Source organism: Macaca thibetana, chromosome 2, assembly GCF_024542745.1.
Source record: "Macaca thibetana thibetana isolate TM-01 chromosome 2, ASM2454274v1, whole genome shotgun sequence".
In the NCBI taxonomy this organism is placed as follows: domain Eukaryota; kingdom Metazoa; phylum Chordata; class Mammalia; order Primates; family Cercopithecidae; genus Macaca; species Macaca thibetana.
The window spans coordinates 37,564,507-37,580,882 of record NC_065579.1 but is presented as its reverse complement, the minus strand read 5'-3'; the positions used below and the strand labels follow the sequence as shown (position 1 = coordinate 37,580,882).

Sequence of the window (16,376 nt, the reverse complement as noted above, 5' to 3'; positions counted from 1 at the left end):
TTACCTCCTGGCTTGTTTAATAATAAAAATGTTGACATCAACATCCATTTTTAAACCTTTGCAAGGTGTCAAGATTTTTGTTCAGCTCTACACATGCAGATTCTCATAAAATCTTCACAGCAAACATGAGCTCAGTGCTGTTATGTCATCATTTAATATACTGAGGCTCAGACAAGTCACTCCATTAATAAACACTGATCCAGGATTCAACAACTCAAGCTACCAGCTCTTAAAAACTATACTTCTATGGCTGTTTTCTCTAAAGCCTTTTCCCCCCTAGCTAGTTGCATGGTACATTGACTCATGCCCTTGCTTTCTAGAGAGGTCCTTGGACAGGGCCAAGATAGACTGCACTGAGGGTTCAGGGAGACACATTGTGTGTTAGAGAGAGGTCCACTGAGTGTGGACTCCTGAAAAGTCCACTTTGAGACTTCATCTCAGAATGAGCAGATTTTTTCCAACAGACTCCAGTGGGATATTCTTCTAATGCATCCATCACCTTAAAAAGTCACCAATGAAAGAGGATAAATCAATTATCATCCTTTTGTCTTAGGACTAAAGACAAAGTCTGTTGTTATATCTAAAAACCAGAGACTAGGTAATTAATAAAGAAAAAGGAATTTATTGCTTACAGTTCTGAAGACTGGGAGGTCCACGGTCAAGGTGCTGCTTCTGGTGAAGGCCTTCTTGCTGGTGGGGACTCTGCAAAGCCCTGAAGTGGTGCAGGGCATCACATGGTGAGGGACTCATGAGAGATGGCCAAAATGGTAACAATATAACCACTGTAATATAGTTATTATAGGATCCACTCTAGTAATAACTAACCCACTCCCTTGATAACTCATTCATCCATGAATGGATTAATTCATTCATGAGTGCTGAGCTCTCATTATCCAATCACCTTGCAAAGGTCCTACCTCTCAACACTGCTGCATTGTGGACCAAGTTTCTAACCCACAAACTTTTGGGGGACACATTCAAACCATAGCACGTGTCTTCCCAGGTTCCATTTCCTTTTCCTTTCTTCCTCCCTGACTAGTTAGTACCAGTGTGTGTTGTGATGAGGCTTCCACCACTCTCATTTTCATTTTTTTACACTCACATGAAATCAGAAAATGACCTAAGTTTTTCAATGTGCATAGCACTTACTTAAAAGTCTTTATATATCTGGGCCATCAGTCCATTCATCTCATGCCTGGAGAAAATGCATCTCTAGAGGAGTCTTGTCACCATGTGTCCCTCCCTCTGCCTCACAACTCTCTGAAGTTGGTCCTTCTGGGACCTCCCAGCCTTTAGAGTGAGGCTGGCTGAATAAAGGACAAGGCGGCTCTATTCTAAGCCATGGCAGAGCTGCCATGCAGGTGCCCCCATCCCTGGTTGCTGTGGTGGCCAGAACCTTCTTGAGCATGAGTGTGTTTTCAGAACTCAGGGCCAGAGTGGGGCCCTGTTCTAACACTGACTGCCATTCCCCCGGCCTTGCACTGGGCAGGCACTTCAGCACCAAATATCAGGGCTGCTCTGGGCAAACAGAATGGCAGGAATGCAGATGGGAAAATAAATCACTAGGTGAACCAAGAATAGGGTAGAGTGATGGGGACAAAATCCTGAAAGAAAGTTTTGACTTGTTGGGACATATTTTCCAAGCTGGGACTTCCTGGTGACTTAGCAGTTCCTGCAAGGGCAAGCTCCGTGCCTGGGGAAGCCAGGCCTGCCTGGGAAGAGAAGCCACCAATTGCTCACTCTCTATCAGCCAGAACAAAAATTATCAATAAAAGGATACACTTAAATGTCCCTAAATAGAGACTATTGTTTACTGGGCTATTGAGGGAGTGAAAAAGACAAGAAGAGCCAGGGTAGGTGGAGGCTGGCAGTGGGAGTTCACAAGAAACTCTCTGTCATTTCTTGTTTCCTCCCCTTTTATGATAGGAGGTTAAGACAAAGCCCTCTTTGCCATTCTGAAGAAGCTTTGTTGCTTATTTTGTCAAAATATCCTTCCCAAGCCCTGTCAAGGCCCCCTCCTTGTCTCTTTCCTCACTGGCTCTTAAAAGCCGGCTGATTTGCACGGGGGCTGGCCTCTCTGTTATGTCTCTCTTCCAGGCTCACTCTCATTCTCTTGCTCTAATTAGCAACTGCTTTAAAAAAATTTTTGTATTCTCATTCAAAGACAGAGAGAAGGAGGAGAGTGAAAAGGAGAAAGCAAAGGTCTGTGTGAAAGGAGCGAGCAGATGGCCTCTCCCTCGCCCCTCTGTGTACCCAGCGCGGTGTTGGCAAACAGCACACAGCTTCTGTCTACAGAGCCCTTTGTGGCCCGAAAGGAAGGGCCAGTGAACAGCTACAGGCAGGGAAGGCAGGAGATGGGAAAAGACCTGAAGAGGCATGGCCACTGGGGAAGCAGATCAGAGAGTCAAGGCCACCAACCTCTGGGATGCACAGGTGCAGGCACTTCTGCCTCCCAAAGAAGTGGTTGTGTGGATGTCCAAGTCAGTGTGACTTGTGCACTGAGGCTATCAGCTCTCTGAGTAGTCAATCGGTAGCCCCCAGGGCTGCAGAAAGTGCTCAACGTGGAGGTGGTGGTGGGAGGGCTGCTGCACTGCTTAGACATGGTTAACTCGAATTTAGGCTCTCTCTACAGGCAGGCAGAAAGGTAGTTGACCCCTTGATGGGGGTCAGAGAAAAAATGATTGAGAAAAGCAACCTCCACAAATAAAACACTCTCCAAAATAACTGTCTTTATTAGAGGAAATTCTCTTTTTTTTTTTAGAGACAGGGTCTCACTCTGTCAGCCAGGCGGCAGTGCAGTGGCACTACCATATCTCACTTCAGCCTCGAACTCCGGAGCTGAAGCAGTCCTCCTACCATGGCCTCCCAAAGTGCTGGAACTACAGGCATGAGCCACCTCGCCTGGCCCTAGAGGGAATTCTTAGATAAGTGGGCAGGGTAGGTAGGCAGAGATAGGCAGGGTAGGTAGAGCAGGGGAAGGAGCAACGTCATCCTGCAAGGTGGAAGCAGTCACTCTCATCGGGTATGTAAAATTCAACATTGAACAGCTTTGGCTACTGGTTCTTAATGAGTATCTGGAATGAAAGATGCAAACTATGTTAGAAGAAAAGGGAGCTTGAAATAATTCTCATAAGCCAAAAGTAATCAAGAATGGGGCTGAAGAAGGTGAAGCAAGCAAAGAATGCTTCAGAAAAATAATGAGAAGAAAGAAGGAAGGCATCCTACAAAGACACTTTAAAATTTTTTAAAGCTACTGTTCTTTTTAATTAATGATCTTATTGTCCAAATGTGATTATTAATTATTTTGATGACAAAATCACTTGTGATATTTGCTATCGATTCAATGATAATCATTGGTTTCCTGTATTTTACTATTAAAAGAGTTCATTTTTAAAATTGCTAGAGACAAAATAAAAACAATGAATGGAAATAGCCATTCACTTATTAAGAGTCTACCAAAGAAACACATGTTTCTTTTCCCTCTTTTCGAATCAAGTCTAAAGAGAAGACAGATAAGAGAACAGAATAAATGGAGGAAAAGAAGAGAAAACAGAGTAGACAAATTTGACCAAAGATGCAGAGGGAAAAGACAAACAGAGCCAGTGAGAAAAAGCAAAGCAAAGCCTGAAGTCACAAGGGCCTCCACATTCAGATCCATGTGGGCATGTGTGTGACAGACCCAGAAACCAAATGGAAGCCCTGAAATCGCCTAATTCCCAGAACAGGCACATTTTTGCCAAGTTCATGATTTGGCAGAGTTCTTGCATATTCCATACAATTTCAATGAGAAGCTCTATCCATCTTGTGCAAAGAGCAGATTGTCATTTTCCACTTGAAATACACACGTTGCACTGACCTTATGTCCTCTGTCAAACTGAGACATTATCACCAACTTTTAGTGAAAGAGTTTCATAACGTATGGGCTTGCGACCATTCTGTTGTTTTTGTTCTGTATGTTTGTGCACAATGTGTCACTATATTGGACAACAGACAGACAAGGCCTCTGCCATCACTGGTTACTGCCTCCATCTGGTTCTGCCATCATCACCTCCACAAGTGCAAGCCTTGTGCCTGATTCCTCCCCGGTTTCTTTGGAGCTCCCTCTACTCAATGCTGCTGGGATGTTTTCTTACACATCCTAATGCAAAGACTCTCCCTTCTCAGCTAGCATTCTCCTTCCACAAGTTTTGTTTTCAATGTGTTGTGTTCTGTTTTCATTTAACAGATGGCACAGAGCAAACAGGAATTCAGAGATGCATCAGGCATGGCCACTGCCCCTGAGAAGCTTAGGGAGAAGAGGAATGGGAATGTGAGCTGGGCATGATGATGCAGGTGACACGTGCAGTGACAGTGACTTCAGTTCACTCTCACCAGTGAATATGATCACTCCATGAACTTCCCGGTTCATCCCTTACCAATGGGAAATGAACACTATCCATGAAGTCCCCAAATGTAGATCAAACTCTGATGACTTTTCTTTGTGCATGTTAGTAAAGGCTTACACCTTAGTCCAAATGGAACACTGATGCCAACTCCCATCAAAAATCAGAAATCTACCCCTAAGTGAATCTTGGCTCTTCTTTAGCTTGGGAGGCATAGAGAATAGTGGTTACCAGCAGGGCCTCAGAGTCCTGTCTCATACGATCTTGAGAAAATTACTTAGCTTCTCTGTGCCTCGGTATCTTCAATGGAAAAATGAGGCTAATAATCACATGTACCTCATAAAGCTCTGTGAGGATTTAAGAGATAATGCAGAACAAGAATTTGGCAGAGCATCTAGCACACAGTCAGTGCTTTATAAATGACAGCCACACGGTATCAGCATTTCGACACAAGATGGAAGCCAATCCAGAAGTGTGCTCCACATCCGGGTCATAACTATCATATAACCATCACTAGGGTGTGGCAGTGGAATGTGGGGCTATACTAAAGAGTGCATAAGCTGCTCTCCTAGCCCAGGTAAACTGGGCATCAACATTCTTTTCAAATATCAGTCGTTTGCCTATTATCTTTATTCCTTTTTGCCATACTTATATGTAGCAAGTTTTAAATGTATTATTATTATTTATTATTTTTCTTTAAATTAACTCACTTTTTAACGTGAATATATTTATTTTAGAAGAAAAGTACTGAAGAAGGAAGGAAGGAAGGAAGGAGCAAGAGAAGGTCTAAGAAGGGAAAGGAGGGGAAGGGAGGGGAAAGGGAAACTGAGGTAAGTAAGAGAGGTAGGGAGTGCATGGCCCCAGACAGAAAGAGCTGCCACAGAGCAGGGGGACAAAAACCAAACAGGCATACACATAGCTGCAGCAAGCAACAGCCCAGAGCTGAGCCAACACCCCTGGCAGAGACAAGGCCTGGGCTTCAGCAGAGTAGCAGAGTGGGAAGGTGTATGCTCCAGTAGAGGGTAGACACCTGATCAGGGAAGGGGATGAGACTGATTTGGGGCTGCTGGGGAAGGGACAGCAGGTCTGGTGAAGGCTGAAGAAATGAAGAGGAGGTGGGAGGAGGGGAGGGCAGAGGGCTGGTGATCTAGGAAGGCGTGGCCATGGAGGTGTCAACATGGTGAGCTGAGGCCAGAGGCCCCAGAGGTAAGCTGGGAAAGTTAAAGGAAAGGATGCGGGGTGAAGGGCCAAAAGGTGAGAGCTGAGAGATGCATGGGGCAGGGCAGGAAGCCCCGAAACAGGCCCAGGGGCAGGAGAAGACAGATGGGAAAAGCAAGGTGTGTTTCTTAGCAAACCAGGAAGAGTCAGCCTTCCTGAGACTGGACTATGAGAATGGGGTGGTCTTCCAGCCTCAAGCACCTGCACTTGTCCTGTCCCATCTGCAGACATTTCACCTACCACAGCTTGGGAAGTGCCAAAATCGGTGGGAGGCATGTGTCAAAATGTCCTGATACTAGAGATGGACAAAGAGTACATACAGAGGATGATGCAGGGTTGGAAGGAATGGGACAGAAGAGAGTGAAGGGCAGACCGGGCCCCAAACTGCCTGCAGCACACAAACACACCCAACTTAATGTATTCTGTTGGAATGCTTGAGTCTCAGTTCTTGAACAGGGCATTTTATGGAACTTTGCAAAGTCAAATGCAAATGGAAACAACAATGGGATGCCATTTTTCACCTCTCAGATCGGCAAAGATAAAAATGATTGATATTTTATTATCTTGGCAAAGGTATAGGGAACAGGAATTCTCAAACACTGCTGGTGTGAACAAAAATTGGTAGAAAATATCTTTCGGGGTAGGACAGTTTGGGAATATCTATCAAAATTAAAAATTTATATACTCTTATTCAGCAGTTTTACTTCTGAGAATTTACTGCATTCTTAGTGCTTAGGAAAGCGCTTGGCACATAGAAAATCCTCAATAAATATTCATTGAATAAATTAATTAATTTTTCTCACAGATATACTCACATATAGGTGCAAAGATTAATGCACAAGGATCTCTGTTGCAACATTGTTCAGAAATAGCAAAAGAGAGAAAACAATCTAAATGTATATAAATGACCAATTAAGTAAAATATATTCATGTAATAAAATAATAACACTCATTGGAAAGAATGAGGCAGATCTATATGTAATACAACCAAACTACTGTTAAACTTCAGTGTTAACTGAGAAGAGATATGGGGAAACTAGGTGCAAAGTCCGCTGTAGTGTGCCCCTACACAAGGGGGAAAAGTTGCAAAATCCATCAACTCTCTGCAAGAGAGTATTAGAAACTGACAATGAGAGAGCCTGGTGACAACCACAGTGGAGGGAAACTGACCTTTCACATATATTACCTATTCAAAATGTTTTTAGTAACGACAAAAAAAGATAAATTGCATGAGTGGAGATTTGTATAAAAGTTCCACTCCAAGGAAGAAAGGTTCAGAAATTAACCAGGCTTCCTTGGGAAGTGCGGGTGCTCCATCCCTAGAAGTGTCTAAAATTAGGCTGAGGACCACTGTGGAAGAGCAAAGTTAAGTGTCATGGGGTGTGCTTGACTCGCTGTCCTTTGAGGCTTTATCTAGCCAGATGTAGCCATGCTTCATCAGGTTCTCCAGGGCAACAGCACCACTTGCAGCCCCAGCATCCTCTGGACTTTGCAAACACTTTCTAAGAGCTAAGAATGCAACACATTCCTGGAAGAAAAACTGCTGAATCTCATGTACAAGCATATAGGGCCCAGTACCAGTTGGTGCCCAATAAGTAGCTGAAGAAAGAAAAGACATGGGACCATCCAACCCGCATGACCTAAAGAGTGGAATCCAATTTGAATGAGGAAGGAGAAGGTCAGAACTGCTGAGGTCTGCAAGGAGATGATCAGAGTGGGCCCCAAGGACCACACCCTAAGACCCAGGGACTCCAGCTCTGACCAGGAATGTGGGCTGATGCAGGGACCCTGAAGGTGAGTAGGCTACTCCAGATAGAGGCCAGGGAAAAGCCAGAAACCAAAATGCCTGTTTCCTTCTGCAGCCTTTCTAATGAACTAGGTCCTACTCTCAGTGAAAAGACTCATTAGGGCTGGGTTTGGCCTTGCTGGCCCAAATGTACGCCCAGTGATTCCAGGAGGCTTCCTGAGGCTCTCAACAATGCCTCCTTCTCACCAACCTCTCCAGGGCCCTATTGTAGCTAAGCTCATTTCTTCCTGGCCTCCCTGGCCATGCAAACACAAGAGGATAAGTCCAACATACCTGCAGCTTCACAGACTCATCCTGCAGCAGGCTAGGTGGGTACATAGGAAGATGAGATACTCTCTGCCTCATGGATGGCTTATGGGACCCAAAACAGACCCAGCCATACTCTTCTGGATTAAACCACAACTCCCCAGACTTTGCCTGCTCAGTATTATTAACTGGCCCTTGAAACAAAAATGGGGGCTCAACAGCCTTGCCAGAGCACTCAAGCTCTTTGTTTAGACTGAACATTTACAGCCAGAGACCCTTCTCCTAGGGAAAGGCAAGGTTGCACCTCTCTCAACATGCCTGTCAAAGCCCTGTTGGCAAAATAAGGCTTGTTCCTGGGTGGTTTGTCAGTGTTTGAGGTGCATTCCTTCTCCATTTGCAACAGCCCTGAAGTGGCTCTTTCCAGTCTTCTTCACCCTACTGCACGGAGGGAGACCCAGGTCTTAAGGCCCTGTCAACGCAACTCATCAATGGCCAAAAGCAGTGGAAACAGAACTCAGACTCCCAGAGCTCCTAAGGGCCCAGAACCAAAAGACTACACTGCAGGCAGGCTTGGATTCAGTATAATTTTTCATCTCCATGTTTCAAACTGAAAAGTGGTGAGTCTCCATCCATGCAAAAAAAAAAAGAAAAAATTGTGCAGATGCTTGTGCTCAAATTCTGCAGAAAGGGACTGTCCAGCCACAGCGAGAGATGGGGACCAAAAGCAAAGGATAAGTCTGACAACAGCCCTGACTGAGCTAGGATACAGCCCTCACAGGCCCATGCCGGGTCCTTGATACAAATAAGAGACACACAATCCCTCAGTCCGCAGCTCCCTTCCTTCCCTCTGCCCTTTCCTGTAAGCACAAAACCTCAGAGTCTTTTCTTCCCTGGTGAGCCTGAGATCGCCCTCTGAGGGGCTGTATACTATCTAGATGGTTCATAAGCAGCTTAACATGTCAGAGCTCTCTGAAGAGATGGAGCTGCCCCTAGTGGGATTAAAAAGGAGATGGTGATAGTGGACATGGAGTCCTGTGCAGAGGGACAGTGCAGAAATGTGTAACCGCAGAACCACCAGAATTCCCAGAAGAAATAAGGTATAAAAACACAAGAGAGAGAGTCATTTGTGAGAGACAGTTGAGAGAAGTTAGATATTCATGAAAATACATGGTGTGCTTTAAAGGATGGCTATTTTTAGCAAAATCTAGTCTCAGAAGTGGAGACAGACAGTGGCCTCCCTAGACTACTGAGTTCTAATCCCAATGCTAACATTAACTAGCCATGGCTCTCTAGACTGGTGCCCAAAAATGCTCCCTGGCAGACCCCTCTCTGTGGATAAATGAGGCAGTCTCTCAGCATCCCCACACCACTCACTCCAGCAGTTTCAGACCCCAGAGGTCTTCACGGGCAGATGTTGGTGATGAAAATGGTGGCATTAGGGCCCCTATTGGACTCCTGATGTGGCGATGTTCCCACTACCCACCCCACCTCAGTAATAACCATATGATGTCTCTGTCATCATCTTTGATAATACATAAATATTAAGTCGTGGATGACCAAGTTCAAACAAAATCCACCCAGGGCAGCTCTCATGCATGGGACGCTGCCAAATCGTGATCAGGAGCTCTAACAATGGCCTGGAAGATTCACGATTATTTGCTCAACACCAGTGGAATCTGGATGCTTCTAGCCCTGTGTCTCAAAGGCAGAAAGGGTGATGCTGCAGAGTACAAGGGGGTTTGGAACTGAAACTCCCGCTTGGCATCCTCTGCCACCTCCAGAACCCGGCATCCTGGAGTCCATGCTGCAGAGGGGCATCCTTCCAGCTCCCTGTGCTGTTGCTCATGCCGGTGTCACAGTCGATTACAGACAGCCAGTTACATCTGATTCCTCTCTGGGGGTCGCTGGGTAGGGCCACCACGGGGAGCAGACGAGGCCCGAGAGGTTCTAAATGAAATAGCCTGTTGGGAAATCCTATTATGAAGCTCATGTTGCAGGGCTGCGGTGTTAATGACCCTGGCCTCCCCTGGCCCTGAACACAGCCAGTTTCCCTGGGGCTTGAGAGGAGGCTGTCTGGGCTGTGGTTTCCCCCTCACTCACCAGCCAACCGCTGATGAGACCGAGAGAGCAGAGGTGCCCTCGAATGTGGCTTCCAGCACTGAGGCCTCACACACACCACACACACACACACACACACACACACACACACACACACACACACACACACTCCTTCGTGTTCTTCACCTTCTCTTTCAGCAGCTCAGCATTAGGAGGCAGAGGGAGCCCGGAGCTGGGATCAGCAACCCTAAGGGAGATGGAAGCAGGCCCTGAAAACCTCTTTTTCCAAGAAGAGCTAAATTAGAAGTATTTTTTCCACTTTCAAATCCTGCAAATTTTTCATCTCAACTCCCCCAGGCTTATAAAGTGGCTCATCTCAGCTGCTCAAGCTGACAAAGGTGCAGAAACTGTTGAAAGGTTCAAAACGTCCCTTGGGTTTCCAGGCATGAAGGAATTTACATGTAGGTTTTTTTACTAAAGAAAAAAGTCCCCACTTGGAGAGGGGGGAGGAGTGAAGAAGAAGCTAGGAAGGAGGGGAGACCTTCAGGGAGAGGGCAAGCAAGTGTCTGACAAGAGGAGAACCTAAGGCAGTGCAGGTGGGATCACCAGCCATAACTTGCGGAGAGACACTAAATGGGAAGACAGGCACATCGAGAGCTGTTCTGTTCTTCTGTTAGAGTTGTAAAGGCCCCACCAATGTCCAGAGTCAGAATGGTCATAGGCGATCTGAGAGCCCTCTAGAAAACCCACACAGATTCCAAGTTGAAGTCACGCATCCTCATTGCCAGCCCTAATCTGTAGGACTGAGCAGAAAATAGGAGTCCTGCAGGTTTGACCATGCTGCTGGGACCAGTAGTGGCACCCCTGGCATTCTTAAGACAGTACCTAGGGACCCAGCTAGTGCTGGCTAGCTTCAGGGAAGTTTGTTTCTATAACACCCAGACAGTCAGTCCTCAGCATCTGCCCCTCTTTTCCCTGCCAAGAGCCCCTTTTGGGCTTTATTAGCTGTGCCATCATGTTGATACTCTGGGTTGTTCAGGGCTGCCCTGTATGGCTTTCCCCAGCCCCCAGCCTTTACTCAAGGGGTAGTGATGCTCTGGATACCTTCCTCATGGTGGCCTGTAGGCCTTGCTCTTGGTTTACCCAGCTGTCAGCCTGCTCCTGCAGTCCTCTCTCCCAGACTCCTTCTTCATCCCCTCAGGCACCCAGGTTCATCCTGTCTACAAATCCCAGAAACCCAAGAATATCTTCAGTGACCTACCCTGGGGTCCCTTTCTTCTGGACACTAGCCACACAGATGGTCCTGTCTGCTGCTTAGAGCTGGGGTTCTTGGATTTTTTAAAATTCCCATGTTTGGGCCATATACAAGACTTATCACCATCTCAGAAGGAGGCAACTGGGGATGCCACTTTGTAAAACCTTTCTGAGGGTTCTCTTGCCTGCCCTGGGGTCAAAAACTGCTGGTTCTGAAGACCATGGCTCTCCTGGGCTTGGAGAGTCTTCTCTCTCCACTTGGTCCTTCATTTCACAAAGACCACCTGCCTAGACCACCTGCCTCATGGCAGGCCATGTGAGCCACAGCATTCAAACATGTGTTAACTGGCCCTTTGATCAGTTGAGGAACAGTGGCTTATTCCTTTTTGCTGTTTTCACTTGTCACTGCTTGGCGGTCATGGAGCTGGGCCTGGGCAGGTGCAGGAAGGTGATGACTAGGAATTCAGGATTCCTGCTGACCTGTGTCTCTGGACGGGGGAGTCCCATGCCATCTTCATCCCAGAATCTTACTTTCTTAATAAGGATGATTCAGAGCTTAAGCACAATGACACCTAGCAATATGTAGCATGACACGGCTTAGAAAATATTCTCATATCCGTTTTCGCACACTCTGAGAAATAGGCAGAGAAGATATGACTGTCAACAGAAAGGGACTTACCTAAAACCACACAGCAAGTTCTCAGCAGAGCCAAGACTAAAACCAGCCCCTATCTCTAGGTTAGGTCTCTTCCACCCAAGCATACCCCCTTCCTCTTTCATTCACCTGCACCTCCTGTGCATGACAGCCCCAGACAATGAAGGCCTAGGCACCATAAGTTGGCGTGTGCCCTCTGTAATAGCAAGCTAAGGTCAACCTGGGGCAGAGGCAGAGGCAAGAGAGGATGGCAGGGAGAATTATGCATAGCATTGTCATTTTTCCCCAGTGTGGCTAAAGAGGCAGCCTAATGAAGCAGCTTCTTCTGGAAACTCCAAGGACTATGCCCTGGGAAGGAAAGCCAAGCCCTCAGGCAGCACTCAGGGGAAGAACAGATCCATGGGCACACGGGCACAGTGCTCCAGCTAGAATCTGGTCACTCAGGGGCTGTCACAGAAGATATAACAGTCATATCTTCTCTGCCTTATTTCTGAGACACCTCCATGGACATCCTTATGGGATACTGCAGGCCCCAAGCTTCTAGCACATAGATAAGGAGCCTGCCCCTGCCAGGTTCCTTCTAACAGCCCCAGTCTCCTCCCCATCCTCCCTGCAGTCCAACTTCAGCTAAGGCAATATTTTAGGCTACACAGCACAGAGAGAGAGAGAGGGTCTGCTGAGAGTCAACTCGGCCTCCCTGGCACAGGAAGGACCAGGCTGCCTGGGACCTACACAGAGAACAGACTTAGCCACCAACCTCAGCAGGGAAGAGGGGAGAAGTGAAGACAAAGCTATGATTTCTCATTAATCCGCTACACTATGAGCACAACTTGAAATTGGGGTAGATGGGCCATTTTCCTAGTAATTAACAATTTTATAAAGACAAATGCATGATGAGGTCAGAGTCACTAGTGAGATGAGGTCAAAAGGCCGATGTGACTCTGCCTGATGGGACCAGCCTGTGTGTACAGAAAGGATGTCAGGAACAGGCCTTAGGCCAAGGAACCCTCTGAAAAATGCATGAGCCACTTGCCATACATTCTAATGCACAAGTTCTCCCCATGGCTTCCTCTACTCCCCTCTCACCTGTTCTCTTCTCACCACCCACGCTCTTCACAACAGAAACAGCTCTAGGCCAGGACCACTCTTTGCTGGCTGTGCTGTCTAATTGGTCTCCAGGTGCCTCTGCACAGCCAAGCGACTGGTCACCATGATTTTGACAGGCGACGGTTTCGCAGAAGCAAAGTGAAAGCCAAGAAAATACAGTTCCCTGGCCATAATGAAAGTCTGTTCTTCCAGGAAAAATAGCATGGAACCAGAAGCAGATGGATTATTCTTTCTGCCACCCTACAAAGTCCCAGTTTCACATAGGCAGAAAAGATGTATCAAATCAGCACAGCTGTATGAATCATAGAACCATCAGCATTTGGCCCAGCCAGGCTCAGAGGACACCAATTCTCAGGGCTGTGTTGGGAGAGAACTAGCTGTTGAAGGCTCACTGTGTCTCAATTGCAATTCTCTGTTATCCACCATTCTGCCTGCTTCTGCCCTCATGATGATTGTGCTAAGTGGGCTACACCAAAACCATTGTGAATGGCCACCGTGTCCATCTGGCAGCACTCCGTGAGCACCAAAAATGAGTGGAAAGCCTTTCCCTGAAGGCTTTCCATGGAGACCAGTAACAAGTACCTCCACATGTACTTCCCAACCCCCACCAAAGAGTGCAGAGTCTTCCCAAGATCACCATTTTTGACTGAAGGTCCCCTTGCCAGCCGTCAGAGTCCAGTTACCAGCAGAGTTAAGGGCAAAGATTTCAGAGGATTCAACTGAAAGTTCTTGAGACAAGGGTAAGAGGCCCTTCTCTTCCCTTCCAGGGCACTGACCTTGGCCAGGATGCTGGGCCACAAGACCCATGATGCCACTCTCCACTCTCAGAAATGTGGCTTCCTGTGCCTCTGAAGTGGCCAAGTGATGGTGCCATGGGTTCCCCATTTCCTCTATCCTCCAATGAGTTTGCAATAAGTAGTTTGTAAAGTCAAGCCATGTTCACAATAGCTAGAGATTAGAAATGTCCAACAAAACTCAGGAGGGGATTGAGACTGGGAAGGAGAAATGGAAAGAAACAATTTGGATTTACATATTTGTCCTCACAGGCCCTCTCAGGACAGCCACAGGAGGTAGCTGACAAGCTACATGGACAGCAGAACCCTCTAAAAAAGAAAAGTTCCAATTAGCCCAAAGAAATGAAAGCCTGTTCCCAGAGACCCAATTAAATCAGAACCAATAATGCTAGCTCTGGTTCCTGCCATTCTGCTCAGGATGTAATGAGAAAAATGAGAGTGCCCCAGCCAGCAAGTGTGGTGTCGCAGCCCTCTGAAAACCAGAGAAATCACCCACCATGCACTGCTGCGAGCATGCCAGATAGCTGCTGCACCTGTGCCTTTAATAACTCAGCCTGGTGCCTTGGTCCCCACTTAGATCCAGACAAATGGCAAAGATAGTGACCCATCCTAACCAATGGCACAAAGAGGAGGACTGTGGGACCAGGCTGGGATGGTTTTAAAACTGTCAACATTGATTCATCACTGGATCTGGGATCTGGCACTCTCTCTCCTCTGTTTCCACACCATCCATCATGGGTACTAGGACCAAGAAATCCAATAAAGACACAAAGGTGCAGCTCCCTACTCTCAGCAGGCCTCAGAAAGGCTGTGTGAGTGTTCTGGCCCAGGCAATTAGCTGAGTCCAAAGGATTGCAGAGTTGATGGTACTAACAAGCCTGTGCTTGGCACTTCACCCGCAGGTATCTGGGAAGCAAGGTAAGAGGGGAAGTAAACTGGCATAGGCTGGTCTGGTGCTCAGGCAGGGTGGGGGTGACATCAGAGAGGGAAGCGGGCAGGAGGCTCACAATAGAGAATAAGTTGCTAATGCAGCCTCCAAGCCCCAAAGGACTAAGGGCAACCTTGGGGGTTCATTAAGGTTAAGGTGGTCATTTCTGAGGTCCATATAGGAAGGCTTCCTTGTAAAAGAATCAGGACCCTTTGAAGGTTCCAAGCAAAATTTAATAAGGGAAAGCAGTCTTCTCTTCCCCAACCCTGGATTCCCCCCACGTTCAGCTTCCATGCACTTAGACAATGCATAAGCTGTGGGGCCTCCAGATCCTTCTATTCACTCCCAGAGGAGACTGAGCCTGCAGCCAGTTCAGCACATTTATTGCCACATGTTGAATATGGGCTTTCTAGGGTTAGTGCTAGTGATGGCTAATATGAGCACATAGTATCCTGACACTCTCAAACTGCAAAGTTTGCATCACTCTGTGTCATTTAGAAGCAAAAGTTAATACAATACATGATACAGCCCCACTCCCATTCCAATAGTTTCATCTCCTTCCAGGGCCTGGCAATGAGCCCCTAGAGAAAGACAGCCAAGCCAGAGGGCTTTGAGTTAATGAGCTACATGGGTTCAGTACCAAGTTGAGTGCTGTGGGAGCTGGACTGAAATGAACTAAAATATTTTCCAAATTCAGTCACTTCTCAATTACCCTTGAGTGAATTGTCCATGGCAACCCAAATTCCGAAGTCTCCAGCCACAGAGCTTAGGGCTGGATGCAGGATACAGGGGTGTGTGTGGGGGTGTGTGTGTGTGTGTGTGTCTGAGAGAGAGAGAGAGACAGAGAGAGAGAGGAGAGAGAGATATAAATTCAATACTTCAACACTAAATATTATGCACTGGTTATTAAGTTATTTTCCACTGTTTGAAATTCTCCCCATCTCTTCCTCTCACCATGAATAATAAATATGGACAATCTGGTTGGACATGATTGGAAAATCATCAGGCCTAGCGCTAGGAATAGGAGTCCTCAGAGCTTTATAATAAGCCATTAGACTCTTTTCTGTTCCTGTATGACCCAGAATTATTAGTGGAGAAACCTTGCAGATCTGGCCCTGCCATAAGTGGGCAGGAAGCAGAGGCTCCAGAGCTTACCCTTGCATGCCACGCTGTTCTCAGGCTCATAGCCAGGCTTGCAGGTGCATCGCCCAATGGGCACCATCCATTCCCCATCCCCGTTGCAGTAGAGTTTGATGGGCACGTCCACTTCCTCTGCGTTGGGGATGCATGTGCCCCGAGCAATCACCAGAGATGTGCTCTCTGCCCCCGTCATGGTCTCTGGAAACACTGCAAAATTTTGCACAATGCTGGGACACTTTTTGAAGAAGACACGGACAGAAAGAAGAGACATACAGGCTCCATAATCCTGAAAAGCGAGGTAAAAACCATTCCGAGTAAGAGGCCCAAAGCTCCTGACTTCTGTGTTTACCTTCATCAGCCTTCCCCCAAAGTCCACCTGGGAGAAGCTCTCATCTGCAGCAATGGTGTCTACTTTGAGGTAGGGGGCCTCAGACCAGAAGGCCGACTTCTTGGTGGCAATGACAGAGTCAGTCTCATAGTAATACAAGTTGAAGGTCTCCTTGCAGGATCCTGGGACATTAGGGAGGCTGCTGCAGTCTCTCACAGTGAAGCGCATCTCTGTGTAGATGCGATGGGCCCCCCGCCGGTTGATGAAGGTGGTGAGCAGCCAATTGTTCTGGTTGGGCTCGAAGACATTGCACACCTGGTAGGTGCGGATGGTGTTCAGGTTTTCATCATAGCCACTGACTTCTTCCCACTGTACATAGCAGGCCACAGGTACACACATGCAAAAACACAAAATAGAGAGTGAGAATACAAAAATAGGCATAGCAGAGGAGAATCCTGG

The 16,376-nt window shown here is 47.0% G+C and overlaps 2 protein-coding genes across 4 annotated transcripts in view; one reads left to right on the top strand and one right to left on the bottom strand.

Moving 5' to 3' along the window:
- ANAPC13 (anaphase promoting complex subunit 13) overlaps window positions 1-16,376 on the top strand; it is a 1,014,760-nt gene that overhangs the window by 532,989 nt on the left and 465,395 nt on the right. Inside the window, exon 1 of one of the 3 annotated variants that reach the window (XM_050779670.1) lies at window positions 5,265-5,274. The exons of the other annotated variants lie outside the window; for them this stretch is intronic. The gene's annotated coding sequence lies outside the window, so the exon portion shown is untranslated. Of the gene's footprint in view, window positions 1-5,264; window positions 5,275-16,376 lie in introns of those variants that run through there. 3 annotated transcript variants of the gene reach the window in all.
- Window positions 1-16,376, bottom strand: part of EPHB1 (EPH receptor B1) — a 456,164-nt gene that overhangs the window by 283,592 nt on the left and 156,196 nt on the right. Inside the window, exon 3 of the mRNA XM_050779594.1 lies at window positions 15,605-16,286. Coding sequence (XP_050635551.1) covers window positions 15,605-16,286 — 682 coding nt within the window. The remainder of the gene's footprint in view (window positions 1-15,604; window positions 16,287-16,376) is intronic.